General features: G+C 38.1%; 1 protein-coding gene across 2 annotated transcripts in view; it reads right to left on the bottom strand.

Moving 5' to 3' along the window:
* Positions 1–27,245, bottom strand: part of Trpm7 (transient receptor potential cation channel subfamily M member 7) — an 84,118-nt gene that overhangs the window by 24,528 nt on the left and 32,345 nt on the right. For both annotated transcript variants that reach the window (XM_069995422.1, XM_069995423.1), the window contains exons 12-25: positions 24,610–24,744; positions 21,433–21,486; positions 18,938–19,078; positions 17,778–17,912; positions 16,525–16,805; positions 14,462–14,690; positions 12,494–12,649; positions 12,269–12,412; positions 10,146–10,274; positions 8,589–8,867; positions 4,936–5,110; positions 3,491–3,617; positions 2,170–2,354; positions 981–1,113 (exon numbers count right to left, since the gene is read on the bottom strand). In XM_069995422.1, the coding sequence (XP_069851523.1) occupies positions 981–1,113; positions 2,170–2,354; positions 3,491–3,617; positions 4,936–5,110; positions 8,589–8,867; positions 10,146–10,274; positions 12,269–12,412; positions 12,494–12,649; positions 14,462–14,690; positions 16,525–16,805; positions 17,778–17,912; positions 18,938–19,078; positions 21,433–21,486; positions 24,610–24,744 (2,303 nt within the window). The remainder of the gene's footprint in view (positions 1–980; positions 1,114–2,169; positions 2,355–3,490; positions 3,618–4,935; positions 5,111–8,588; positions 8,868–10,145; positions 10,275–12,268; positions 12,413–12,493; positions 12,650–14,461; positions 14,691–16,524; positions 16,806–17,777; positions 17,913–18,937; positions 19,079–21,432; positions 21,487–24,609; positions 24,745–27,245) is intronic.

Below are 27,245 nucleotides of genomic sequence, written 5' to 3'. Positions count from 1 at the left end.
TCCATTTCCTCTCATCAAAATAGGCATACATTGAACTACCACTACTACAACTTAAAAACACCACATGCTTCAGAATGTAAGGAAACCAACAAAAAGAAAGGTTGTTAAATACATAGGATAGTTCCATTTTTCTCTCTGAATATTCAAGAACATTAACTCTTCTCTATCTTTTATAACTTACAGTCAAAAAGTTACCATAAGGCTGGGGATTTAGCTCAATGGTAGAGTTCTTGTAAAGCATGTATGAAACACCTTTAAAAAAAGAACTATGGGGCTGGGAATGTGGCTTAGTGATAGAGTGCTTGTCTAACATGCATGAAGCCCTGGGTTCAAGTCCTCAGTACCACGTACACAGAAAACGCTGGAAGTGGCACTATGGTTTAAGTGGTAAAGTGCTAGCCTTGAGCAAAAAAAGCTCAGAGACAGTGTCCAGGTCCTGAATTCAAGCCTCAGGACTGGCCTAACATCATCAACAATAACAATAACAAAAACTACTATGTAACTTATGGGCTGGGATAGGAGAGTCAAACTAGGGGAAAGCAAAAGCAGGAACAATATTGTCCAAAAAGAAATACACTCATTATTTGACTTTATGAAATGGTAACCCCTTTGTACAACACCTTAATAAAAAAAAATTTTTTTTGGGGTCTGGTCATGGGGCCTGAACTCTGGGCCTGGGCGCTGTCCCTCAGCTCTTCAGCTCAAAGCTAGCGCTCTACCACTTGAGCCACAGCGCCACTTGTGTCTTTTTTTTCCCTGCTTATGTGGTGCTGAAGAATCAAACCCAGGGCCTCATGCATGCAAGGCAAGTGCTCTACCACTGAGCCACCTTCCTAACCCCTAAAATTGTATTTTTAAAAGAAGAAAAAAAAAGAGAAAAAGCACCATGATATTGACTGATTTATATTTAGTTAACCATGTGTAAGAGACATTAATGAAATCTATTCTGACATGTAATTAATAATAAAGAACTTCAAGACCTTTCAAAAGTGACACGTATTCTCTCTTCACTTCCAGAATGGAATTTGTCATCTTTTTCATTAAAGTACATTTCAACACATTGTTCTTCAAAATCATGAAGTTTCTTTTGATCTTCTTCTGTTAAGAAAAGTTCTAAGGGAAGAAAAGGGAAAAACTATCAATAAGGTCTATCAAATTTTAGCTCATGACCATTGTGCATTACTCAGGTTCTGGTGAATTATTGCTCTTTTGTTTTACTGCTGTACTTTTAGGCACTAGACCATTTTAAATAGCTTTTCCTATACCACACACTCTTCTCTTTCTCTTACTCTCCCTCATGTATCTAAGTCAGGGAATTGAAGAATTAATTTGATAAACCAGATACTGAACATCTTACCTAGAATTTGACATAACGATGATTTGTTTCAGAGAGTACATAGAATATACTAAAATTGTAGCCGGGAACCAGTGGCTCACACCTGTAATCCTAGCTACTCAGGAGACTGAGATCTGAGGATTGTGGTTCAAAGCCAGCCCGGGCAGGAAAGTCCGTGAGACTCGTATTTCCAATAAACCACTGGAAAACCAGAAGTGGCGCTGTGGCTCAAGCGGTAGAGCGCTGGTCTTGAGCTGAAGAACACAGGGACAGCGCCCAAGCCCAGAGGTCAAACCCCACTACCGACAAAAAAAAAAGGGGGGGGGCTGGGAAGGTGGCTCTGTGGTAGAGCGCTTGCCTTGCATGCCTGAGGCCCTAGGTTTGATTCCTCAGCACCACATAAGCAAAAAGAAAAAAGCCACAAGTGGCACTGTGGCTCAAGTGGTAGAGCGCTAGCCTTGAGCTGAAGAGTTGAGGGACAGCGCCCAGGCCCAGAGTTCAGGCCCCATGACCGGACCCAAAAAAAAAAAACCCAAAAACTAAAATTGTTATGGTTTAAGTAACACTGTAAGTGGTTCGTAGAACAGCTAAGGTGTTAAAATTTATATTACTACTTTAACAAACAGATACTGACATGCCACCTCCCAAGAGACATTTAACATATCTACTTTTACAGATACTAGATTGTATGTAAACATTCCTTTATGTTCAAGCAAATTTAACAAAAGCCTTCATGACAGCAGGAAGCTAAGCCATTGGAATAAAATCAATACTTAGCCTTCAGTGTAATATTAAGGATCAAATTAAATATCTGCTTAATTTATTGTACATACTTGGTCCATCAGAAGTCTTATCTTTCTTTCTTCTTTTACATACACAGCAAAACAGAGAGACAATATGGCTAAGAATGATGAGTGGAGGAGGCAGGACTGGTTTTTCATGGTAAGCCATGATAAAATGGTAGCGCTGGTATTTCCACACAATATTGGAAATTGCCTTCACTTGTAAATACACATTACTAGAAGAGCAAGGAATAAAAATAAAACAAATCAGCTAATAACATCTTAAAAATTAAGATATGGATTATTATTAAAGATGTTACTATATTTCTTACTAAATAAGGATTCAAAAGTAAACCCTTCCATCAACAAAACTAAAGAACTAGGAAAAAAACACCCAGACGCAACAAACTAAGGCAAAGGTGGTCGAGAACTTTAATAGCAACTTCTCAAATTGGCAGAAAAAATAATTGTAATGTTTTTGGGTTTTTTTGGTGGTACCTTGCTCTGAATTTAGGGCTTGCTAGGCAGGCACTCAATCACCTAAGCCGTAGCTCCCAAACCATTTTCCTTAGTTACTTTTCAACTAGGGTTTCACTTTTGTTTTTTTTTTTGGTGCTTGTCCTAGTTCTTGACCTCAAGGCCTGGGTGCTGACCCTGAGTTTTTGTTTTTGTTTTTTTTTTTTGCTAATGGCTAGCGCTGTACCACTTGAGCCACACCTCTACTGTCAGCTTTTTAAGTGGTTAATCAGAGAAAAGAGTCTCCTGGACTTTCCTGCCCAGGCTAGCTTGGAACTGTGATCCTCAGTTCTAGGCCTCTGAGTGGCTAGGATTACAGGCATGAGCCATGGGTGCCCAGTTGTTTATTAGCTTTTTTTTTTTTTTTCTGGTTGTGGGGCTTGAACTCTGGGCCTGGCCACTGTCTCTCAGCTCTTCAAGGTGAGTGCTCTACCACTTGAGCCACAGCACCACTTCCGGTTTTCTGGTGGTTAAAAAAATTAGAGAAGTTGTCAGGGCTGACTTTGAACTGGGATCCTCATATCTCAGCCTCCTAAGTAGCTAGGATTGTAAGTGTGAGCTGCCGGGCACCTGGCTTTTATTAGCTTTCTTGCTCAAGGCTAGGGCTCTACACTTAAGTCACAGGTCCAGTTCTATTTTTTGGATGGTTAACTGGACACAAAAGGCTCACAGACTTTTCTGCCCAGGATGTCTCTGAACTGAGATCCTCAGATCTCAATCTCCTGAGTAGCTAGGTTTAGAGGGGTGACCCACCAGCACTTGGCTTAATTTTTAGACTGTAAATATTTCCTTCAAAATAAGTAGAACTAGATATCAAATGATCTCTTTATAATAAGCAGTAAAATGAAATTCTTACTTGAAAAATGCGATGAGAAGATTAACCATAATGATATACTGTACAAAGAGGTAGACTGCTTGAAGAAATGGAGTCAGCCATGTCCCGGGACCACAGATGTGACGGATAGAGCTATCATTTGCACACACTTTAGGGGGGGGAAAAATGAGATACAGCCACTTTATTCCAGAAAGCAGGGTATATAGGTGTCATAGAAGCAGAGTTTAGTATAAGAACTGCTAATAAATTCAGCTACACTATAACATTTGCATAACAAAAATATCTGAGACTTAAAAGTATGAAAGACTCGGGGCTGGGAAGGTGGCTCAGTGGTAGAGCGCTTGCCTTGCATGCATGAGGCCCTGGGTTCGATTCCTCAGCACCACATAAGCAAAAAAGAAAAAAAAAGCCGGAAGTGACGCTGTGGCTCAGGTGGTAGAGCGCTAGCCTTGAGCTGAAGAGCTGAGGGACAGCACCCAGGCCCAGAGTTCAGGCCTCACGACCGGACCCCAAAAAAAAAAAAGACTCATAATAAACCCCAAAATTTACAAAGGTGAAGACTATGGGTATACTGTGTCACAAGAGGGTTGAAGAAATTGCCAAAGGGCTTTTCAAACATCAAGTGACTAGACCTGCAATGTTTCTGAAGCTAGAATAGAACTAAACACAAACAAGGAAGAGAAGAGCTTTAATATCTACTATGGCAATGGTAAAAATAGAAAACTTAGTGTGGGCAAGGATTAGAATTAAATAATCATGAATTAGGGAAGATTTCCATATAAATATTTACAGCATACTCAGTAATACTTAGTGATTTATTCATCATTAAAATTCTCATAATAGCTAGCTGTATTATTCTTTTAAATGGTTTGATAGGCACACAAATGTTATTAATGGCCTTTCATTAAAGTTTTATAAACTGGTGTCTATTCTATTCACAGTTGATTAGGGGAGTAAAGACTTAAGAAAACAATGAAGGAAAGTGAGAAACTATAGCTAAAGCTATGTAACAACCACACAACAGGAGATACAGCATTAGAGAAACAGAGTACACTATCACCATGAAAACCATACTGACCAAGAAGCCACTCAACACAAAACTTAGCCAGCCTAAAAAGACCTATTTTAACACTATCTGAGAATAAATAATAACCATAATCATCTATTTGCCCACCACTTTAGGGTTGATACAAATTAACCAACCCTAAAGACCACTCTTTCCAGAACTTTCTGCTATGTGATCTAGTAAGTGGCCTCCTGGTCTGAGCTAATTTAGGTCAGATTTCCAATGCTTGAAAAAAATTCGAAAAAAACTTCTTATATTTTCAATTAATCCCCACCCTGAGTTACTTAATACACAGCAGGGTACTTAGGTTTGACTTTGTAGAAAACAAGAAATATTTCCAACAATGCAATCTGGTCTTAAAAATATAAACTAACCAAAAGACAATACTATAAATCCTTACCATCAATTTCATATGCATAAACTTCACCAAAAATCATCCAGTATGGATGAAACACTATGTCTTTAGCAAGAGTCCAAGATGGTTCTTCATGAGGATAAAGTATTGCCTTTCTGGGAACACCAAAACTAAGTAATACAAGAGCCATAATCACTACAATGTAGAACATATTGGCCACCTGTTAAAAAAATAAACATTGTCAAAATACAAGGCAACTGACATCTTAAAAATGTTTCTAATATGTGAATAGAAAAACAAATCTTTTGAGTTTTGTTTTGTAAATTCCTAGTAATGGTATTAAATTTCCTTCTTTCTTTCTTTTTCTTTTTTGGTGCTGGTTTCAGGGCTTGAACTCAGGGCCTGTATGGTATCCTTGAGCTTTTTTTTTTTTTTTTTTTGCATTAAGGGCTACTGGCTCCACCACTTGAGCCACAGCTCCACTTCCAACTTTTATTGAATAATTTATTGGAGGTAAGAGTCTTACAGAATTTCCTGTCCAGGCTGGCTTCAAACCAAGATTCTCAAATCTCAGTTTCCTGAACAGCTAGGATTATCAGCGTGAGCCACTAGCCCCCAGCTGTTCAGGGAAATCTTAATACTGTATATACCTTAATATCAAGGAATTTTTCATTTTAAATAGAAAAAAAAAATCTGTGAAGCTAAGCAAGTCATTAGTATTTTTATCTCTATAATGAACTGTATTAATTTTGTTCAAACTGGAATTTGCCAACTCTGAGATAGAGAATCTTTTAAAGTACAGACACATGGGAAGATTTAGGAAATGAATTTCACCCTTTTCTAAAAGTTTTTTTATAATGGGGGAGCAGACTCTCTTGGACATTGTCTTTGTTAATTGTCCTTTGCTTACTTCATAAAACAAAGGTGTATTTAACAAGTGTCCTGAACTAGTGGCTGGTATGTGAAGTAAAAAATACAAAGCAAGGGCTGGGAAGGTGGCTCAGTGGTAGAGAGCTTGCCTTGCATCTCAAGGCCCTGGGTTCGATTCCTCAGCACCACATAAGCAAGAAGAAAAAAGCCGGAAGTGGCGCTGTGGCTCAAGTGTAGAGCGCTAGCCTTGAGCTGAAGAGCTGAGGGACAGCACCCAGGCCCAGAGTTCAGGCCCCACGACCGGACCAAAAAAAACAAAAAAACAAAAAAAAAACACAAAGCAACAAAGCAATAGATTAAATCATGAATATTTGGGTAACAAGTTATTTTGCAAGTCAGGTAGTTAGTAATTCCTCTACTTCAACAAAATTGAAAATAATCTAATTGACTCACCACGTAATAATTCACTGAAACATAAGCTCTATACCTTATGCAAGATTTCAAATTGAGAAAAAATGCTTTAAAATATTTCTATCTTTAATTCCTATTCAAGCTATACAAATTCTCATTATTTACTTTCTAAAAGAGTATTTTCTCACGTTAACACATAATATTCATTCATAAATTTTAACCTAGGTAGGGAGAAACCCTCATACGAATCAAGATTGCATTTGCAATAAATGTGCACTTTACTATGAACTAAAAAAAAAAAACAAACCAATCTATTTAATATGTTTTAAAATGAATATACTGTGACAATGACAATAAAGGCAGGAGTGGTCAAGGTACAATAAAAATACTAAATGTGAGGAGGAAACCAGTAGTTTTAGTGTATTTTCATTTTCTAAGCATTTAGACTAACTGGCAATGTCCGCCACGAGCCAGCCTACCACACTTACCCCACCTGACAATCAATTCCTTCTTCCACAGGCAGTCCCAGCCAGGCTGTGCCTTTCTACACCTGCTCTGTTACTTCCCATGTAGCTCTAACATTACGTCATCAGTGAATTGGACTGTTACAAAACAGGCTCATACGATTTCCCAAAATATTTTATACAGAGCCAGATACCAATGGCTCATACTTGTAATCCAAGCTACTCAGGAGGCTCAGGTCTGAGGATCATGGTTCGAAGCCAGCCCAGGCATGAATGAGACTCTTATCTCTAACAAACTGCTCAAAAAAGCCAGAAGTGGCGCTGTGACTCACGTGGTAGAGTGTTTGCCTTGAGCAAAAGAAGCTCAGGAACAGTACCCTGGCCCAGAGCTCAAGCCCCAGGATGGGCAAAAAATAAGTAAATAAAAAATGTTTTGTACAGGACAGCCCTCAAGCTAGACTGCAAAACTATTTTTTAAAATTACAAGATTTTTAAAAAGTCAAATTAGAGAAATGTGACTTTATAAAGGTCAGGAACTGTACTGCATTGCTCAGTAGTGTCTTGCACAGCAGTAAATAATAAACATTAAAAAGTATTTGACTAACATTTATGATTTGCCGCTAAGGTTAGAAAAATTAGATAACATAACTATCAAAACAATAATACTCAGCATTTTTATATAGCTTCTTCTACTTATAATTGCTTTATCCATCTAAACAGTACATCTTTACTAAGGAGAAACTAGTATGTAAAGGTTCTAGAATAAGTACTAGAGAAATAAACTAGAAAAGTTTCCTATTGGGGTAGTTTACAGTCTATAAAGAAGATAAATAATGCAATAAGAATATAATTTAAGATATGGGGGGCTGGGAATGTGGCTTAGTGGTAGAGTGCTTGCCTAGCATGCATGAAGCCCTGGGTTCAATTCCTCAGTACCACATAAACAGAAAAAGCCAGAAATGGCTCTGTGGCTCAAGTGGTAGAGTACTAGCCCTGAGCTAAAGCAGCTCAGGAACAGTGCCCAGGCCCTGTGTTCAAGCCCAGGACTGGCACACACAAAACAAAGACTAGGCACAGAGACCGCTGGCATGGTGTGGTGCCTATCTGTACTTGCGGCACTCCCTAGGTAGGAGGACTGAGAGTTCAAGGCCAGTTTGAATTACAGAGCAAAACCTTATCTCAAAAAAATCAAGAGGTGATCCTTCTGTGTCAGCCTTCCAAGCAGCTGGCATTACAGGCATTCACTACTATAGCCTACTTAAAAAGAAAAAATTAAAGATCCATGGGATTATAGGATAAGAAAAGGTAATAATATATGACATAGGCTTAAAGGAAAACAAGGAAGAAACAAAAGGGTCCAAAGGATTGATTTCTTTCTTGTGATTCTGTGTAAGTATCTCAAATGAAAAGGAAGGAGGGAGGGAGAGAGGCATGAGAGAAGGACAGTAAAGCAGACATACAAGAGGTAAAACTAGGCAAGACTTGTGGATTTAACTTAGTACATTGATCTTTTGGAACAAGGCAAAAATCATTAAAACTTTAAAGATAGAGAAGTGACATACTCAATATTTGCATTTTGATATATCACTCTAGTCTATAGTTTGAAGACAAGCCAGACTGGTTATGATGAAAGAGATTACTAACCTACCTACTGAAGGTGCTAGAAGACATGGTCTGGTTTAGATTATAAGCAGTAAAGATTAAAAGAAATATACATATAGTTCCTGCTTTCATTATTTGTCTGTATACTGGCAAATAGTATTTTAAAAATGAAAGTATTTCAAGATAATACAAAACATGTTTTTCCTATGTTGATTTTAAAAAATTTAACGAAATGATAAGGAAACCAAATAAATATGAACTAACAGACATTCACCGGTTCAAGTTAAACTATGCTAAAAATTCAAGAAAATAATGAAACCCATTAGTAGTAGCAGACAGCTCTCAACTTACCATTTTTCCAATCATCATTACATAAGGTCCTGCCTGTTGATTTACAGCTAGAAAATCTAGCAAACGCACATACCAAAATATTATGTTAAGACAGTAAATTAATCTTCCAGCCACAAAAACATGATTATCATAGGCATTCTCAAAGTTCCACTTTGCTCCATATCTTAGTCCAAATCCAATGAAGAAAGAAATTATGGCAATTGTGTCGCTGACATTGAAGTAATCACTGAACCACACTTTAATCTTCTGGCTTATCTTCCCAGCTTCTGACATAAAGATCTGAAAGTTTAACAAGATTAAACAAGTTTCACTTTCTTCCTATAAAACATACAGCTTTGGGCTGGCAATGAGGCTTAGTGATAGAGTGCTTTCCTAGCATGTTGAAGCCCTGGGTTCAAGTCTTCAGTCCCACATAAACAGAAAAGGCCAGAAGTGGTGTTGTGGCTCAGGTAGAGTGCTGGCCTTGAGCAAAAAGAAGCTTAGGGACAGTGCCAGGCCCTGCGTTCAAGCCCCAGGATTGGCAAAACAAAACAAAACAAAAACCATACAATGTTCATTACATTATCATAGAAATTTAGTTACATTTTAATGTTTCAAAGTGCTTTTAATCTGCTATCTTGGTATTTGATGAAGCATATAATAAACCAAAAGTAAGATAGCAGAGGTAAAGATTTCTAATCAATGACCTGCTCCACTGAGACCACATAATTAAGAAACCAAAATCTTGAATTAGAATACTCGGCTTCACACTTGCCAGGTGCCCTATCAGTTAAGCAGTATCCCCAGTCCCATAAAACAATTCTGTAGACCTGGAATGCTGAAAAGGTGTTTTATTTTAAATTGAGATGGTAGTTAGACATACTTAAGAGAGTATTATTCATAGATACCATATGTGCAGAAATTAAATAATTCAATAGTTTATGTTGCTGTATCTAACTTATTTTAAAACATATACTATTTCTCTTGAATATAATAGAAAACACGAGAGGAATGATACATTCACAGCTTAAATACTTAAAATACTTAAGTTCTAAATATTAAAGTCTTCCTTTTGTGCCACTAATGGAATGAAATCCTATCTAAGACGGTGAATTTCCTTACAGAGCCATGTCCTACTATCCTGTGGATCCTCTGCTAAAAAAATAGAATCCAGTCTGAAACAATGCCTTTGTAATTGTACAATTAAACAATACCTTCTAATTTAGTGTTATAAATGTGGGACAGTACTATATCACAACTCTGTGATTGTTAGTAACCTGACTATAGAAAAATTAACAAAAAACATTATTTTTTGCCCAATTTTTACAGGAATAACGCACTGTATTAATATGTAAGATCTTACCTATATGGGGGTTTGATCATACAGAAATTAGCAAAGCAGTCTCTAAATAATGAAACACGCACACACACAATCCCCCATGTTCTATACTTCTATAATTTTACCATCCACTGGAATTACAAATACACATACCCACATATATTCTTATAATGAAGCAAGAAAGAAAAAGATCCTCCATATATACAGTAAGTTACTGGTAGGACAAACTAAACACATACCTCACGGACTTTCTCAATGGCATAGGTAAAAATATAAGCAATAACAATCCATTCTTGAACTGAAGGTAACTGTTCCATTTGTACAAGAACTACAAATGTATAAAGCATCAGAAATCCTAAGTATGCCAGCTAATAAAAAAAAGACATAAAGGTCATACAAATGAAGTTAGTAACAGAGCAAAACTATCATGGACATTTTCATGAATTACACAAACTTATCTGAGCACTATGGTAGGCTAGGGCTACAATAAAGGAAAAAGAAAATAGAAATTCCTACAGCCCCTAGGGTTGGCTATTTTTAAGTAGCCATTCATATGAGAAAAATATGAAAACCCCCACATTATTTCTACTAGTTGGGATAGAATTTGAGGGACTAGATAACTGAAATACACATTACCAGCACGTAGGAGGGAAGAATAAGAAGTTTCATAGTGAGAAGGAAATGACAAATTAGTCTCAGGTTAATGGGCATGAGAGGGAGTGAGAAAACAATGACTGAAGGAACAAATTCTGTTTTTGTTTTGTTTTGTTTCTTTGGGGGTCCGGTTGTGGGGCCTGAACGCTGTCCCTCAGCTCTTCAGCTCAAGGCTAGCGCTCTACACTTTAGCCACAGCGCCACTTCCAGCTTTTTTCTTTATGCTTATGTGGTGCTGAGGAATTGAACCCAGGGCCTCATGCATGCAAGGCAAGTGCTCTACCACTGAGCTACCTTCCCAGCCCTAAAGTAACAAATTCTGAAATGCTTAGCTTAGCACAAAGCCATTTGTAGTTTTAGGCAACTGTTCAATAGTGATAAAAATAAAAACAACTTAGGAAGTGGTGCTGTAGCTCAAGTGGTAGAGCGAGCACTCACCTTGAGCTGAAGAGCTGAGGGACAGTGCCCAAGCCCAGAGTTCAAGCCTCATGACCGACAAAAAAAAAAAAAAAAAAAAAAAGACAAAAATAAAAACAACTGAGAAACATGGAGAGACCTTTCCTGGGAATAGGGAGTCCAAAGCTCCTTCACTTAAGACTCATTCCCTGGTTCAAAGTGGGGGCTGATAATCATGCATATCATATAGCATGTCCACTTTGAAGAGAATGAGAGATTGACATAAAGAGCCAACTAGAAGTTTATAATAACTATACAACACATTCTGACATTCCCCCATGCGTATATGCTCTGTAGTATGCCAGTAACTCATTTTTCTATACAGTGAGAGAAAAGTCAATATAACAATATAGCAGGTAATCAAGCACATCATTAATACTCTTTATTATCATCAGCACTGCAAATAGAACTATTAAGAAACTTCCTTATATTATTTGCATTATAAGATACAAAGACGGGGCTGGGAATGTGGCTTAGTAGTAGAGTGCTTGCCTAGTATGCATGAAGCCCTGGGTTTGATTCCTCAGTACCACATGAACAGAAAAAACCAGAAGTGGTGCTATGGCTCAAGTGGCAGAGCACTAGTCTTGAGCAAAAGAAGCTCAGGGATAGTGCCCAGGCCCCAAATTCAAGCCAGAGGATTGGCCAAAAAAAAAAAAAAAAAAAACAGCTTCTGTTGGTAAATCTTTCAGCATTATTTCTATATTTTTGTATTTGTTACTCACTTGGAAAGACCTATTGCTATAAATTATCTGTTCAGTACATTTTTATTTCCAGTTAAAATTATGTTAGTATAGCCGGGCGCTGGTGGCTCACGCCTGTAATCCTAGCTACTCAGGAGGCTGAGATCTGAGGATCGCGGTTCAAAGCCAGCCCGGGCAGGAAAGACCGTGAGACTCCTATCTCCAATAAACCACCAGAAAACCGGAAGTGGCGCTGTAGCTCAAGTGGTAGAGCGCTCGTCTTGAGCTGAAGAGCTGAGGGACAGTGCCCAGGCCCAGAGTTCAAGCCCCACAACCGACAAAAAAAAAAAAAAAAAAAAAATTATGTTAATATGTCATTCTAGAACTTAGTAAGGTGGATGTGAAAGAAAGCCAAACTTATTCTAAATAAAAAATATATTTTTATTGATCAAGATTAGGAGTATAGACTCTTAGACCAAAGGTTTCCTAAAACAGACCTTTAAAAACCATCATTCTCCCCTAGCACCAAAACAAGACAAAAACCATGCACATACAATTTAAAAACATACCGTGTTGAACCAGAATTTTACAATTGGTGCATGATAAAAGGCATAAAACTTTCGTGTGATTGGAAGTTTTTTTGATTTTATATGTATTTCCATTTCATTCTTTCCTTCATTACTGTCCAAAATCTTTACTTCTTTAAACACTTCCTAAAAATAAAAATACATACATATATTTATTGTATACTGATTCACAATGAACATATTTACAATGGAATGTCACTTTCTTACCATCGGGATCTCTTCGGTTATGTTTTGAAAGTTGTTTTCGCTATCTTCCATTGTCATCTGATGGGCATCTTGAGATTGTGGGATGTGAGACATTTCAGCCTTGGTTTTATATTCCAGCATTAATATGGCAGGTGGAACTAAAATGCTTAGTATGACCTACAATTTTCAGAAACAGAAAAATTTGCATTTTAACATAAATGACATTTGAAAATACAATAAAAATCATTAGATTAAGTTATCCTGTGATTGTTTAGCCATTTGCTGTAGAAGTATAGGGGCAAAATGAATTTATTTTTTGTCGGTCGTGGGGTTTGAACTCTGGGCTTGGGCTCTGTCCCTCAGCTCTTCAGCTCAAGGAGAGCGCTCTACCACTTGAGCCACAGCACCACTTCCGGTTTTCTAGTGGTTTTTGGAGATAGGAGTCTCACGGACTTTCATGCCTGGGCTGGCTTTGAACCGTGATCCTCAGATCTCAGACTCCTGAGTAGCTAGGATTACAGGCATGAGCCACCGGCACCCGGATGAATTTTTTTTTTTATATAATATATTTAGAAGTTTTGTTTTGCTAGGTGGTACTCTACCCCTTGAGCTACTCCCCTTACATCTTTTTTTTGTGTGTGTGTTGTTACTGAAATAGTTTCATTGCTTATGCCTAGGCCAGCCTGGACCAGGGTCCTCCTATTTATGTTTCCCACATAGCTGAGATGACAGGTGTGCACTATCATGGTCAGTTTTTTTTACATGTGGTCTCATGAATTTTTGCCTCCTGAGTAGCTAGGATTAGATGTGTGAGCCACCATGCCTGGGCCAGATTTAACTATGTTATAATGTTGACAGCCCCAAATATTTTAATCACTTATAGACTAAATAAAATCAGGTTACATTGTGCACAGAAAATATATTTTTTGTTTAAGCAAGATGCTTAAAGGTGCTAGTACTTCATTTTATCTCTTATCTCTTTGTAAGTGCTCCATGTTGTAACATGATTTGTATTTCCATTTATAACTAAAATGTTAGTATTTTTCATTTTAGAAGTTAGCAATGGGGACGGAACTAAGCCAAGCTTATATGTTCCCACCTCTATAAATATATTGCTTATTACATATTACTTGCAAAATCTTTTTAATTTTTTTTTTGGTTGATCGTGGAGCTTGAACTGTAGGCCTGGGCACTGTCCCTGAGCTCTTCAGCTCAAGGCTATAGTGCTCTACCACTTGAGTCACAGTGCCACTTCCAGTTTTCTGGTAGTTTATTGCAGATAACAGTCTCATGGACTTTCCTGCCCAGGCTGGCTTTGAACCGTAATCCTCAGATCTCAGCCTCCTAGTAGCTAGGATTACAGGTGTGAGCCACAGGTGCCCAGTTTACATGCAAAATCTTAAAAGCATAACAAATCACAATTGTGCAAGAGGCTTTGTTACTTTTTCATCATTATTTTCAGTAGAAGATATTTGTTATCCACTTACAACAACTTAAACTATGCTTCCTACTACATTTCTATAAGAGAATGATGTAAGAGATCTAAGATGTAATGATGTAAGAGAATAAAAAAGGAAGTTTCAAGTATCATCTCTTATTATGAAAAAAAGAAAAGACCAGCCATTGTTTTCAAACTTTTGACTTTTAACACTAAACATATGTGTATACTTAACCACAACTATGGGTATATGGATACAATCATCCATATGCTCAGAATTTAAATTATCCTTTCATAAGGCAGTAACTTTTTTCATGGCTACATTTAATGTCAACATTCCCCAACATCTTTTGCCTTCATACTTCTCATTCACAGAAGGCCAATAACTAAACACACTTGAATAAAGTGTGTTTTATTATAAACACACACAATAGGTAAATATATGAATATGAAACAATATGTACATATACATGTATACATACATGCATATATATTCCTCTATTCTTTATATCTAATTGCATACATTAAGTCAAATTATTTCTAAAGTGTACCTTATACCAGGAATTTTTCCTCATATTCAGCCTGCCCATCCACATATCAGATAACAACATTTGTGTACAGGTATGGGCTACAAAAGGCCTAAGTCTTGAAGAAACTGCTAGCTTCAAGCAGGTTGAATTACTCCAGTTTTTCAGTTCATAAGTGAGTAATTTCATAGCCATGGTTTCATCTTGTCTGAAGGATTGTTCCAGTAATTCAACTGCAAGCTGACCAAAATCACTACAAAAGATAAAGACCAAAGTATACTAAAGTTAACAAACTGCAGTGGGGTTTCTTTGTTGTTTTCTCTTGTTTTGTGCTGGGAATTGAACCCATGGCCTTCAGCATGCATGCAAGCACTCTTCAACTGAGCTTCATCCCTCAGAAGTTCTATAATCTTAAAAGTTTTTGATATTTTCCAGTATTATTTATGGAACGATGAGCCATTAGAATTATGATAGCTCTGTGTTCAGAAATTTATGACTATGGAAATCACTATTTTTAAAAAAAAAAAAAGACAAAAAAAAAAAAGACTGAAAAGGTGAAACCCAGCATCCTTTCTCTTGGTCTTAAAGAACACTGTATATACAGTTTTGTTGGAGACAAGACTGACAATGATACATTCATTGTCTTTACATCTTATTTCAAAGAAAAAAAAATGGGACCAGGGACTAACCTAATCAAGAGAAATATGAGTCTGAACTCTACACTAAGTAATCCCAGGATCTTTATTCAAGTTATTTTCAATATAAATTGTTCATTTCCAAAACAACCCACTTGGGGACAACAAGATCTAAGTGTCTATTATAAAACATCTTCAAGTATTTTGATAATCCTGCCAGGCAGTGTTGGCTCTGCCTGAAATCCTAGCTGCTCAGGAGGCTGAGATCTGAGGATTGAGACTCAAAGCCAGCCAAGGCAGGAAAGTTCGTGATGCTCTAATCTCTAATTAATGAGACTGAGGTCTGAATATTGCTGTTCAAAGCCAGCCAGGGCAAGAAAATCCATGAGAATGTTATCTCCAATTAACCACTAAAAAGCTCAAGTGGTAGAACACTAGCCTTGAGCAAAATAGCTTAGGGAGAGTGCTCAGGCATTAAGTTCAAGCCCCAGGACAAGTATGCGTGCACGCACACGCGCACGAGCACACACACTCACACTCACTCTCACTCTCTCTCACACACACACACAAAATACTTTGATAATGCTTCTCCAAGTAAACTGTTAACCACAGGAACTACTTTATTCTTCTATGTATGTGATTCTATCACTCCAACTGTCTTCCTAGGTTGGAATGTAGTTCATTTCCTTAGATTACCATATACCTCTAAATTGACTTCCTTTCCTTACCATTCCAAACAGAATTCTTACTCTAGTTGCTATAATTTTAAACTATCTCTTCTGGCATATTTTGCTTTCTTGCCGAAATATTCAATTCTTAAATTACAAAAAGGAATACAATAAGGTATGACTATTAGTATTATTTTGGTGGTACCAGTGATTAACTGAGGGCCTCTTGTTTGTTAGATAAGTCCTGTACCACTTAAGTCATGCCTCTTTTGGTTTTTTAAATTTGTTTTTTAGGTAGGGTCTTGCTTGGGTGAGCTTTGAAAGGGTTCAAAGGTAGATTATTAATCTACCTCCCAAATAGAGGGGATTACAGATGTGCACCACTAAAACTGGCTGTTTCCCAACTAAAAGAACAAAACAAGAACAACAAAGACATGATGCAGGCTGGGCACCAATGACTCACATCTGTAATCCTAGCTACTCAGGAGGCTGTGATGTGAGGATCTTGATTCAAAGCCAACCTGGGCAGGAACGTATGTAAGATTATCTCCAAATAACCATCAGAAGTGGAGCTGTGGCTCCAAGTAGTAGAGTGCTAGCTACGAGCACAAAAGCTAAGATACATTGCCCAGGCCCAGAGTTCAAGCCCCATCACTGACCCCACCTGCATTGCACATACATATGCATTTTCTCTTCTCTTCTCTCATTGTGTACATAGCACTGTTACATTCACTCAAACATCGTTTAGCATTTTTAGGTTGTGAGAGGATAAAACAGCACTTACTTGGAATACTGCTTGAGTTCTTCTGAAGTGTCATCAACCAGGTCACTCTGCTTTGCTTCATATGCCATTGAGCGATAGATCTTACAGGCAACCAATGCTTTAGCCATTGATTCTTCACCATGCTGCCATAAGAAGCGGGCCATGACCTGCCTCTTCATAAGGCAAGCCCAAATTAACAATTCATTAAGTGGATAAGGAAAGCGCTTTGTTTCTGGATCATCAATATCCACAATTTCATCTTTGGTTCTTTTCTTCCTTCCTTCTTCCATACTTGTATCAATCTTCAAAGGAAAATAAACGTTGAAGGCTCATTATAGTAAGGTCATGCAACATTCATGTTAGTGTAAATTTTGGGGGGGATCAAGGCAAGCAAACTACCGCTTGAGCCACAGCGCCACGTGTGGTTTTCTAGTGGTTTATTGGAGATAAAAGTCTCACAGACTTTCCTGCCCAGGCTGGCTTTGAACCTCGATCCTCAGATTTCAGCCTCCTGAGTAGTTAGGATTACAGGCGTGAGCCACCAGCTAGTGTAAAATTTTTATAGGATATTCTTTTCTTAATCCATTTTTGCTAAAATACCATTTCAACAAAAAAGGCCTATACTAAAAATTTCATAAACTGAAGAGCACACTATTTCAATTACTATAGATAAAATTTAATTTTAATGAATACAAATTTAAGTAATCCTTTGTTGTGTATATTAAAAACTTAATAAAACAAGTCAGTTAAAATTTTTAAATTCGGTTAACACATCTGACCTAAATATGAAAAGCTTAATAGAATCATTAGTTCCTAAAGAATGTGCATGTAAAATATGAAGATTCAAGGATATGAATTATTAGTTGGGCACCAATAGCACACATTTGTAATCCTAGCTAATCCTAGCTAATCAGGAGCTTGAGATCTGAGAATCAAGGTTCAAAGCCAGCATGGGCAGTCATAGCTGAGAGCTTCATGAGGAATGGCTCAAGAAATGGAGCATCAGCCTTGAGCAAAAAAGCTACGCAGGAATAAGAGGCATTGAATTCAAGTGCATATATACATGTACATATGTGTACATACACACACATGTTGCATGCACACACACACTCAACTATTCCAAATCAAAAGATAATTCTCATTAAAACAAGTAGTTTTTGTTTAATAATACTAAATAAAGTACAAAGTCAAAATCTAGAAAGGGTATTATTTACATTAATACAAGTGGTGAACTAAATAAACCTATTCTCTTTGAAAAATATAAACAGATATACCTTTGGTCTGTAGGGCTGTGCTGTTTTAATGAAATGATTGTGCCTTGTTTTTTCCTTTTTATCTGCTCTATTGCCAAAAGATTCATGGCTCTTCCGCAACTGGGGAGTGCTACTGGAAGCATTTCTGCCAGATCTCTGAAAATGAAAGCTTATTAGCACTTATAGACTTAAATCTGCTACACAGATTGGTAACAGACACATTATAAAATTCAAGATATAAATGAAGAAATGTCTGGATAAGTTCAAAAACAAAATATTTAGGATTTAAGATTTTGATCATAAATGCTTTTTCATTTTTGTTTCCCCCTTTTTTTTGAGACATGGTCTTTCTACTACATTATATAGTCCAGGGTAGACTCAAATAATCCTTTTACATCAAATATTTTTAATAGCCTCTTGGTTGCAATCTCTTAAATTTTACTTTTAATCACTATTTTAATTTACGGTACTTAGGGCCTTAAGGCAAGCACTATACCACTACAACCATTTCTCCAATCCGTTTTTGCTTTAGTTATTTTTCAGATAGGGTCTTACTAACTGTCGAGCTGGCCTCAGACTACAATTTTTCTGGGAATACAGTTGTGAATCACCACATCTAGCTATTCTTTGAGATGGTGTCTCACTAACTTTTTTTAACCTGGGCTGGCCTTGAAATATGACTGTCCTATCTCTACTGCCCAAGCAGTTGGGATTACAGGTATGAACCACTATACCCAGTCACCTAACGTAAGTAGCTCTTTTTCTAAATTGTTTGAGTTGCTGGGGATTGAAATTAAATGCTCATACAAAATATCCAAATGTTTTACTACTTAATTACATCCTAGCCAGCCCTATAACCTCTTAACTAACATCCAAATTGTATGTGTTAACTTTTTACTATTTTTCTGTACAAGTTAGGCAGACAGCAACATGAAGCACGTCATTTGCTAGTGTCTTACATTCTCTTACAAAGGGACTTTGAGAGCTTATCTGGAGGTTCTAGCCATGGGGGCAGCTTCAGCAGAGAAAGATACAAGGGGAAACGTCTATCTAGCTAGATCACCACAATCAACCTAGAGATCACAGGTAGCAGAAGAAGCAGCTAGATCACTTTCACATCCTAAGATGTGTGGATTAACTCCAAAATACACATACCAGCTTCCCCCCAAAATTTTACATACCCGGTTACTTCCACCAAGACTATTATATATTAACCGAAAACGTTTCCGAGTGTAGGTGCATCTGTAGGTTCCTCCCATAAGATATTCAATAACAAGTCCTATATCAATTAGAGTGATCTTATATCCTGGAGGAAGATTTCCCTGGAAACAAAAAATCAATTTTCAACAGATATATAATATTCTATAATTTTTACATGCCATGCCCACAAGAATGCAGGTCTACTCTTCAAAATGAGAAATGTTTGTTTCAAGAAGAGATTAGCCAAGCACTGGTGACTCATGACTGAAATCCTACTACTCAGGAGGCTGAGATCTAATGATTATGGTTCAAAGCCAGCCCGGGCAGCAAAGTCTGTGAGACTCATCTCCAATTAAACACCAGAAAACCTGAAGTGGCACTGGAGCTTAGGCCTTGAGCTGAAGCGCTCCTATGAGTAGTTAGGATTATAGGCATGAACTACGACCACTACCCACCTCAATTAACCAAGATGAATACTGTTTCATAAAGAAAAGTAAATCTGTATTGGATACCAGTAATTTAACTGACTATAAAATTGGTGACAAAGTTTAAAACTTTTCTTTTTTTTTGTATTAGTATGAGAGTTTGAACTAAGGGCCTGGGCACTGTCCCTTAGCTTTTTCACTCAAGGCTAGAGTTTTACCACTTAAGCCAGCTTTTACTAAAAACCACTAGGTTAACGGGAAAATAAAATCTCACAAAATTTTCTTGACGAGAGTGGCTTCAAATCATGATCCTCAGATTTTTTTTTAAATAATTTTATTTAATTTTTTTGTTTATGTGGTACCAAGGAATCGAACCAAGGATCTCTCATGCATGCCAGGCAGGCACTCTAATACTAAGCCACATTTCTTTCCCGATGCTTAGATCTTAAGTCTCCTGAGTAGTTAGGATTATTGTAAACCACCCGTGCAGACACATTTAAAATAATTAATTCACAAAGAATATGAACAGAAGAACAGAATCAACTTAGTGGCCGTGGACTAGCTTTAGACTGTAACAATGAATTCAGTCACTACCAGTGCTAGAAGGTTTAAAGAAGAGAAGTATTTCCGCTTTTCAGCCATTTAGATCACCACTTTGTAACCCTCTATTTCATTATTCACTATCTTTTACAAGGGGACAAATTTCTAGTGAACAAGTTTTGCTGAAAGTCAATCTCAATGATCTTCCGTTTATAGATCAATAAACATCATAAAATCTATCATATTCTATCTGGATGACTAGAAGTCTAGGCAATCAGTATTCATTTCATAAACTTCTCTGTTGCTTAATTTTTTGTCAGCTTCTTTTGTTTTTTTCTTCTTTTTGTTGGTCGTGGGGCCTGAACTCTGGGCCTGGGCGCTGTCCCTCAGCTCTTCACCTCAAGGCTAGCGCTCTGCCACTTGGGCCAAGTCACCACTTGTGGCTTTTTCTGCTTATGTGGTGCTGAGGAATCGAACCCAGGGCCTCATGCATGCAAGGCAAGCACTCTACCACTGAGCTACCTTCCCAGCCCTTCTTTTTGTTTTTGATATATTATACTCTACTTTTCTGTTAATACAAATGTTACACCCTTATTTTACCTTGTTCAAAATGCTGTCATTTTAATGCTTTTTTTTTTTTTTTGGGGGGGGGGTCTGAGATCAGGACTCCAACTCTCTGATCACTCATTGGCTGGTGTTCTATGAATACAGTGACACTTCTAACCTGGTAATTTGAATTTTTTTTTTGTAAACAAATCATGTATAAGTGATTTAACAAAAAAAAAATTGTTCAAACAGGAACCAATATACAAGGACACGTGCACCTCCATGTTTACTGCAGCACTGTTCGCAATAGCTAGGATATGGAAACAACCTAGATGCCCCACCACAGATGAATGGATCCAAAAATTGTGGTATCTATACACAATGGAATATTATGCAGCCATTAGAAATGACAAAATAATGGCATTTGCAGGGAAATGGATGGAGCTAGAAGGAATTATGTTGAGCGAGATAAGCCAAGAACGAAGAGACAAACAGTACATGGTCTCCCTGATAAGTGGATGATAAATCCAAAATGTTAGGTGATATGACAAAACTAACAGGACTTAAGAAACAAAGAACTCCCACTCATCTGGTTGAACCACTACCAAATATCCCCATGCTGCTGATCACATATATGGTATATAACATGTGAGCACCGTTATATATTACAGACTGTGATAGACAATTTGCTCCAGGAAAGTTAGAATGAACTTGTGACTTTAAATGAGCATCATTATTCCACAATACTGTGGATTTCCGGAAATTAAGTAATCACTTAATCACAATCAAAAAAAAAAAAAAAGAACCTGGGGAAGGGAGGGAGGGAGGGGATGGTAGGGGGAAAACAATGGAGGGGGTAACAATGTTCAAGAGGAAGTGTACTCATTACCTCACTCATGTAACTGTAACCCTCTGTATAGTATCTTTACAATTAAAAAAAAATTGTTCAAAAAATAATTTCTTACCTGTTTGACGTCTCGAACAAGATGGAATAGCATTGGATTAGTTGGACCTTGTTTCTGAAGGGAGAAAACATTAAGAACTGAGCATTATTTTCTTCTAAAATAAATTAAAACATTCTTTCTTTTATTTCCATTTTTATATAAAAAGCTTTTTGTATAAACTGTGCTGTTTTGGAGTTACTACAACAATGATAAAGACATAGTCTTTATCAAAAAGTTAAAAAATTGATGGGGCTGCGAAGGTGGCTCAGTGGTAGAGCACTTGCCTTGCATGCTCGAGGCCCTGGGTTCGATTCCTCAGCACCACATAAGAAAAAAGCTGGAAGTGGCGCTGTGGCTCAAGTGGCAGAGTGCTAGCCTTGAGCTGAAGAGCTGAGGGACAGTGCCCAGGCCCAGAGTTCAGGCCCCACGACCGGACCCAAAAAAAAAAAAATGTGGCTCAGTGGTAGAGAGCTTGCCTAGCACGCATGAAAGCCCTGGGTTCAATTGCTCAGTACCACATACACAGAAAAAGCAAGAAGTGGTGCCGTGGCTCAAGTTGTAGAGTACTAGCCTTGAGTGAAAGCAGCTCAGGGAAAATACCCAGGCCCTGAGTTCAAGCCCCAGGACTGGCAAAAAAAAAAAATGTTAGCCTTCTTCATAAGGCAAGTAAGAAAATGCCACTGCTTTTAAATGAAGCCAGGCATTAAAACATTTGCAGAAATGTCGTTTTTTTTCCCTCACCTATTTTGTTCTTCTTTAAGAATGTGTTATTGACTAGGGTATATCTCAGTGACAGAACACTTCCTGAGGCCCTGGGTATAATCCCCAGCATGCACAAAAAAATGCAAATGTTAATATGTAATAAATTCATTATTGTTATTTTAATACAAATTAACAGATATTTCAAAAATCTCTCTTTTACACTCTAGCATGGTAAATGCCAATACATATAAATAAAAGCATTTGAACAGTACCTCAAAGTCCACAATAAGGGCTGGGAAGTTGGCTCAGTGGTAGAGTGCTTGCCTTGCATGCCTGAGGCCCTGGGTTGGATTCCTCAGCACCACATAAGCAAAAAGAAAAAAAGCCGGAAGTGGCGCTGTGGCTCAAGTGGTAGAACACGAGCCTTGAGCTGAAGAGCTGAGGGACAGCGCCCAGGCCCAGAGTTCAGGTCCCACAACTGGATCCCCCCCAAAAAAAATCCACAATAATTTTTATTAAAATTAAGGTTTCTTAACAAAAGCTTGAATATCTCTTCTTTGTTGTAAAAATCTCTACTTTGTTTTACAATTTTAAAAAGTTTAAAACTTTAATAATTCATGCTGAAAGTACTTATTACCTTAACAACTTTGAGTTATACAATTAAAAAAATTACTTGTGTTACTAATATAGTCAATTTTCATTTAATTTTCGGGGAGGAATTTCTTGTCAGCATAATGAACAATCCTCTTAATTTTCACATCTGATAACCAGAGACAACATAGTGCTACCCAAGTTCAATGTAACTGCACTAAATACTATTAAAGTAAAAATCCAGGAGGTGATAAATATATAAACCTCCTTCAAATGCAATGTATAACTCAGAGAGAAAGATGGAACTTTTTTTTTTTTTGTCGATTGTGGGGCTTGAACTCAGCCTGGGCGCTGTCCTGGCGCTTTTCAGCTCAAGGCGAGTGCTCTACCTCTTGTGCCACAGCACCACTTCCAGTTTTCTAGTGGTTTTATTGGAGATCAGAGTCTCACAGACTTTTCTGCCCGGGCTGGCTTTGAACCATGATCCTCAGAACTCAGCCTCCCAAGTAGCTAGGATTACAGGCATGAGCCACCAGTGCCCAGCAAGATGGAACTATTCTTAACCAGACCAACATCTTGGAAGCAGTGGCATCAAAGCTCAGCTGCAAACAATGAATAAAAACCTCAATAAGCTAGTAGAAGGAAAAAGTCCAATACTTTATGAGTAGTAAGTACTTCTTTTAAAACCCTGTATTTTCAGAAGTGTTGGTGGACAATATAGATGAAGACAGAGGGGAGAATAAGAAGGCCAAACAAGGAAGTCAGCTGTGACAAAATAAGAGTCTCTGCAAGTCCAGCTGAAATTATGAGTGCTATTATATACATATTGGTGAGTCACCAAAGTTCTCCAAAAAGTAGAAGATATAGCAAAATATGTCATTACAAAGTAGGTAAAGAAACCTAGACAAAGAAATTAGATTTTTGAAAAAAGTGGTACTGAGATTGGCAGGAATGACTAGCTAATTACAAAGACATTAGGAATGAAAATAAGAAAAACAGGCACAAATGGATGGCTGGACAGATACCAGTTTGCAAAAATCTGTTATTAGAAATTTAGGATTGAGGGACTGGAGGCATGCCTTAGTTGGTAGAGTGCTAGCCATTGAACAAAGGGGCTGCAAGTACTGAGTTTGAGTCCTAGTCTTGGACTTAGGGGGAAAAAAGGAGAAGTAAAAAAAAGCAAGAATTGGGACACAGTTCCTCAAAGCACAGCTCAATGAAATTTGCATTGGTACCAAAGAATACCACTAGCCTGGTCACTATTTACCCTCTCCAAGACTAGTGACATAAAACTTCAAAAGAAATAAGACTTTCTTTTTTTTGGGGTCCAGTTGTGGGGCCTGAACTCTTGGCCTGGGCGCTGTCCCTCAGCTCTTCAGCTCAAGGCTAGCGCTCTTCCACTTGAGCCACAGCACCACTTCCGGCTTTTTTCTTATGTGGTGCTGAGGAATCGAACCCAGGGCCTCGAGCATGCAAGGCAAGTGCTCTACCACTGAGCCACCTTCCCAGCCCCAACAATCACAAATATTGACTTGCTACTTTTAATGAGTATAAGAGAGGGAAAGGGAGTTAGGACTGTTACGTTTGTATCTTTTTTTTTTTTTTTTTAATGGTTACTTATAGGGCTTGAACTCAAGGCCTGGGCACTATCCCTGAGTTTCTTTGTGCTCAAAGGCTAGTGCTCTCCCAATCAAGCCACAGTGACACCTCTATCACTTTTTATACGGCTGTGGTGACAGGGAGAGCTCTCCAAACTTAAAAAGGTTTCAGAATGTCATACAACCAACTCATCAGAAAACTGGATGCCTTTGCCCCATATAATACAGCTAGACATTACCAACAGAAATAGGTATGTTCAGTTAAAATAACATTTCCTAAAGATGAAATACTTTTTCAAGCACTTACAGTGTTGTAAAGTTCTTCCAGTCTGGGAATGGTAAGGAATTTATGCATGCTTACTCCATTTTCGATAAGAAGTTTTACAAATGCAACTCTATCCATTACAAGAGCATCAAGCATAGCTTGTTCCAAGGATCCAACCTAAAAAAGTATCAAAACTAATTAACACATTTCACATATTCTAATTGTTGGTCTAATTCTAATTTGTCAGTCATGGGACTTGAACTTGAGGGCTGGGTGCTGTTTCCTAAACTATTTCACTCAAGGCTAGTGCTCTACCACTTTCAGCCACAGTGTCACTTGCAATTTTCTGGTGATTAATTGGAGATGAGTCTCACAGACTTTGCTGCCCTTGCTGGCTTCAACTGCAACCCTCAGATTTCAGATTCCTGAGCAGCTAGGATTACAGATGTGAGCCACTGGTGCCCAGATACTGTTCACTTCTAAATGTAAGTCTTTATAAAGTACCTACTTGTTCCTAAACAATTTTAGGACAAAATTAGAAAAGATGAAACTGGTGTGGTAAAATCAGTCCTGTAATCCTCTCTACTTGAAAGGCAGAGATGGGGAAGATCACAGTTTGAGCCTAGCCCAGGCAAAGAAGTTAATAGGGGGCTGAGAAGGTGGCTCAGGGGTAGAGTACTTGCCTTGAATGCATGAGGCCCTGGGTTGAATTCCTCAGCACCACATAAGCAGAAAAGGCTAGAAGTGGTGCTGTGGCTCAAAAGGTAGAGCACTCTCCTTGAGCTGAAGAACTGAGGGACAGCGCCCAGGCCCAGAGTTCAGGCCCCATGACCGACACCAAAAAAAAAAAAATGTTAATGGGATCCCCATCTAAACAAATAAGCTGGGCACTGTGGATTATGTCTGTAATTCTAGCTATGTAGGAGGCTTAGGCAGATTAAGACCACATCAGAAAAATAAAAAAAAAATGTAAAGAAGCAGAAAGAACGAAAAGGTAGGGAAGATGTGTGTGTGTGTGTGTGTGTGTGTGTGTGTGTGTGCGCGCGCGCGCACGTGTGTGTGTGACATTTTAAAAACATATCTAAGGATAACATTCCATAAATATTATTTCTGTAAGAGAACAAATGGTAAATGTGAGGGAAAAGGCCACGAAGTCCATCATCAATTAAATTTGGGAAAAATATTTTACAACAAACGCTCCCGATATTTTTGAAAAAAGGAGATGAAAATTTTACTAGTAACAAGCCATTACTAACTTTTACAGGGTAGGGCTAATAGATACCAGAAATCCTGTAATATGCTGGACATCATTTAAATAACAAGTGTCCCACAAACCACACAACTTCCAGTGTCCTGTTGAGGCACATGAGTGAAAAAAATGAGGCCTTGCTAGGCACTGGTGGCTCACACCTGTAATCCTAGCTACTCAGGAGGCTGCCATCTGAGGATTACAATGCAAAGCCAGCCTGCGCAGGAAGAGTCCATGAGACTCTTAGGTCCAATAAACCACCAAAAAACCATAAGTGGCACTGTGGCTCAAGTGGTAGAGCGCTCACCTTGAGCTGAAGAGCTGAGGGACAGCATCTAGGCCCAGAGTTCAAGCCCCATGACTGACAAAAATAAATAAATAAATAAAAATGGGGCCTTCTGCTTTATACACCTGAAGGTTGGGTGCTGGTGGCTCACACCTAGGGAGGCTGAGATCTGAGGATTATGGTTCGAAGCCAGCAGCAGCAGGGCAGTCCATGAGACCGTTCTCTCCAATTAAATACAAAAAAAAAAAAAAAAAGCTTGAAGTGGAACTGTAGAACTGTGGCTCACTAACCTTCTAGCTTGAGCACAAAAGCTCAGAGACAATGCCCAGGCTGTTAGTTCAAGCCACGGGACCAGCACACACACACAAAATTTGAGACACAACTACCATGTAAGTCAGGCAAAGACAAAAGAGTACTTATATACAAATAATTCACTCTTCCCCCTCCCCATATACGTGGATGATGTCTGCACTCAGAGAATTTCCCATAATTACTGTAATTTGCTGTTTACATTTTTTTTTTTTTTTTTTTTGTCGGCTGTGGGGCTTGAACTCTGGGTCTGGGCGCTGTCCCTCAGCTCTTCAGCTCAAGGCGAGCGCTCTACCACTTGAGCTACAGCGCCACTTCCAGTTTTCTGGTGGTTTATTGGAGATAGGAGTCTCACGGTCTCTCCTGCCCGGGCTGGCTTTGAACCGCGATCCTCAGATCTCAGCCTCCTGAGTAGCTAGGATTACAGGCGTGAGCCACCAGCGCCTGGCTCTGCTGTTTACATTTATTTCATAGACTTAAAACAAAAAGATCTAGCTTATCATATCTGTAAAGGTGGTGTGATGTTCTAAGGGACAGATGAAATGAACAGACACAGACATGTAATAAAAAACTTACTAATAACAAGGCTGGAAATACAGTAAACAAAACTTTTCATACTCATAAAATTTACTTCTGCATGATAGAAAAAAAATCATAAGTAAGTAGTAAATGAGAGACTGCAGAAGAGAGAGGTCTAAACATCCAAAGGAGTAATGAGTTCTCTTGCAGCTATAGCAAGAGTTCTGAGAGTTCTGAAGATTTATGCAAATATGCAAATTCTATTAAAAAAAACAACAGGTATTATGAGGCAAATATACTTTGTTAAATTCCAAA

Source organism: Dipodomys merriami, unplaced genomic scaffold (assembly GCF_024711535.1).
Source record: "Dipodomys merriami isolate MVZ:Mamm:240054 unplaced genomic scaffold, mDipMer1.0.p SCAF_48, whole genome shotgun sequence".
NCBI lineage: Eukaryota > Metazoa > Chordata > Mammalia > Rodentia > Heteromyidae > Dipodomys > Dipodomys merriami.
Note: the sequence above shows the minus strand (reverse complement) of the source record. Positions and strands in the feature narration are given on the sequence as shown.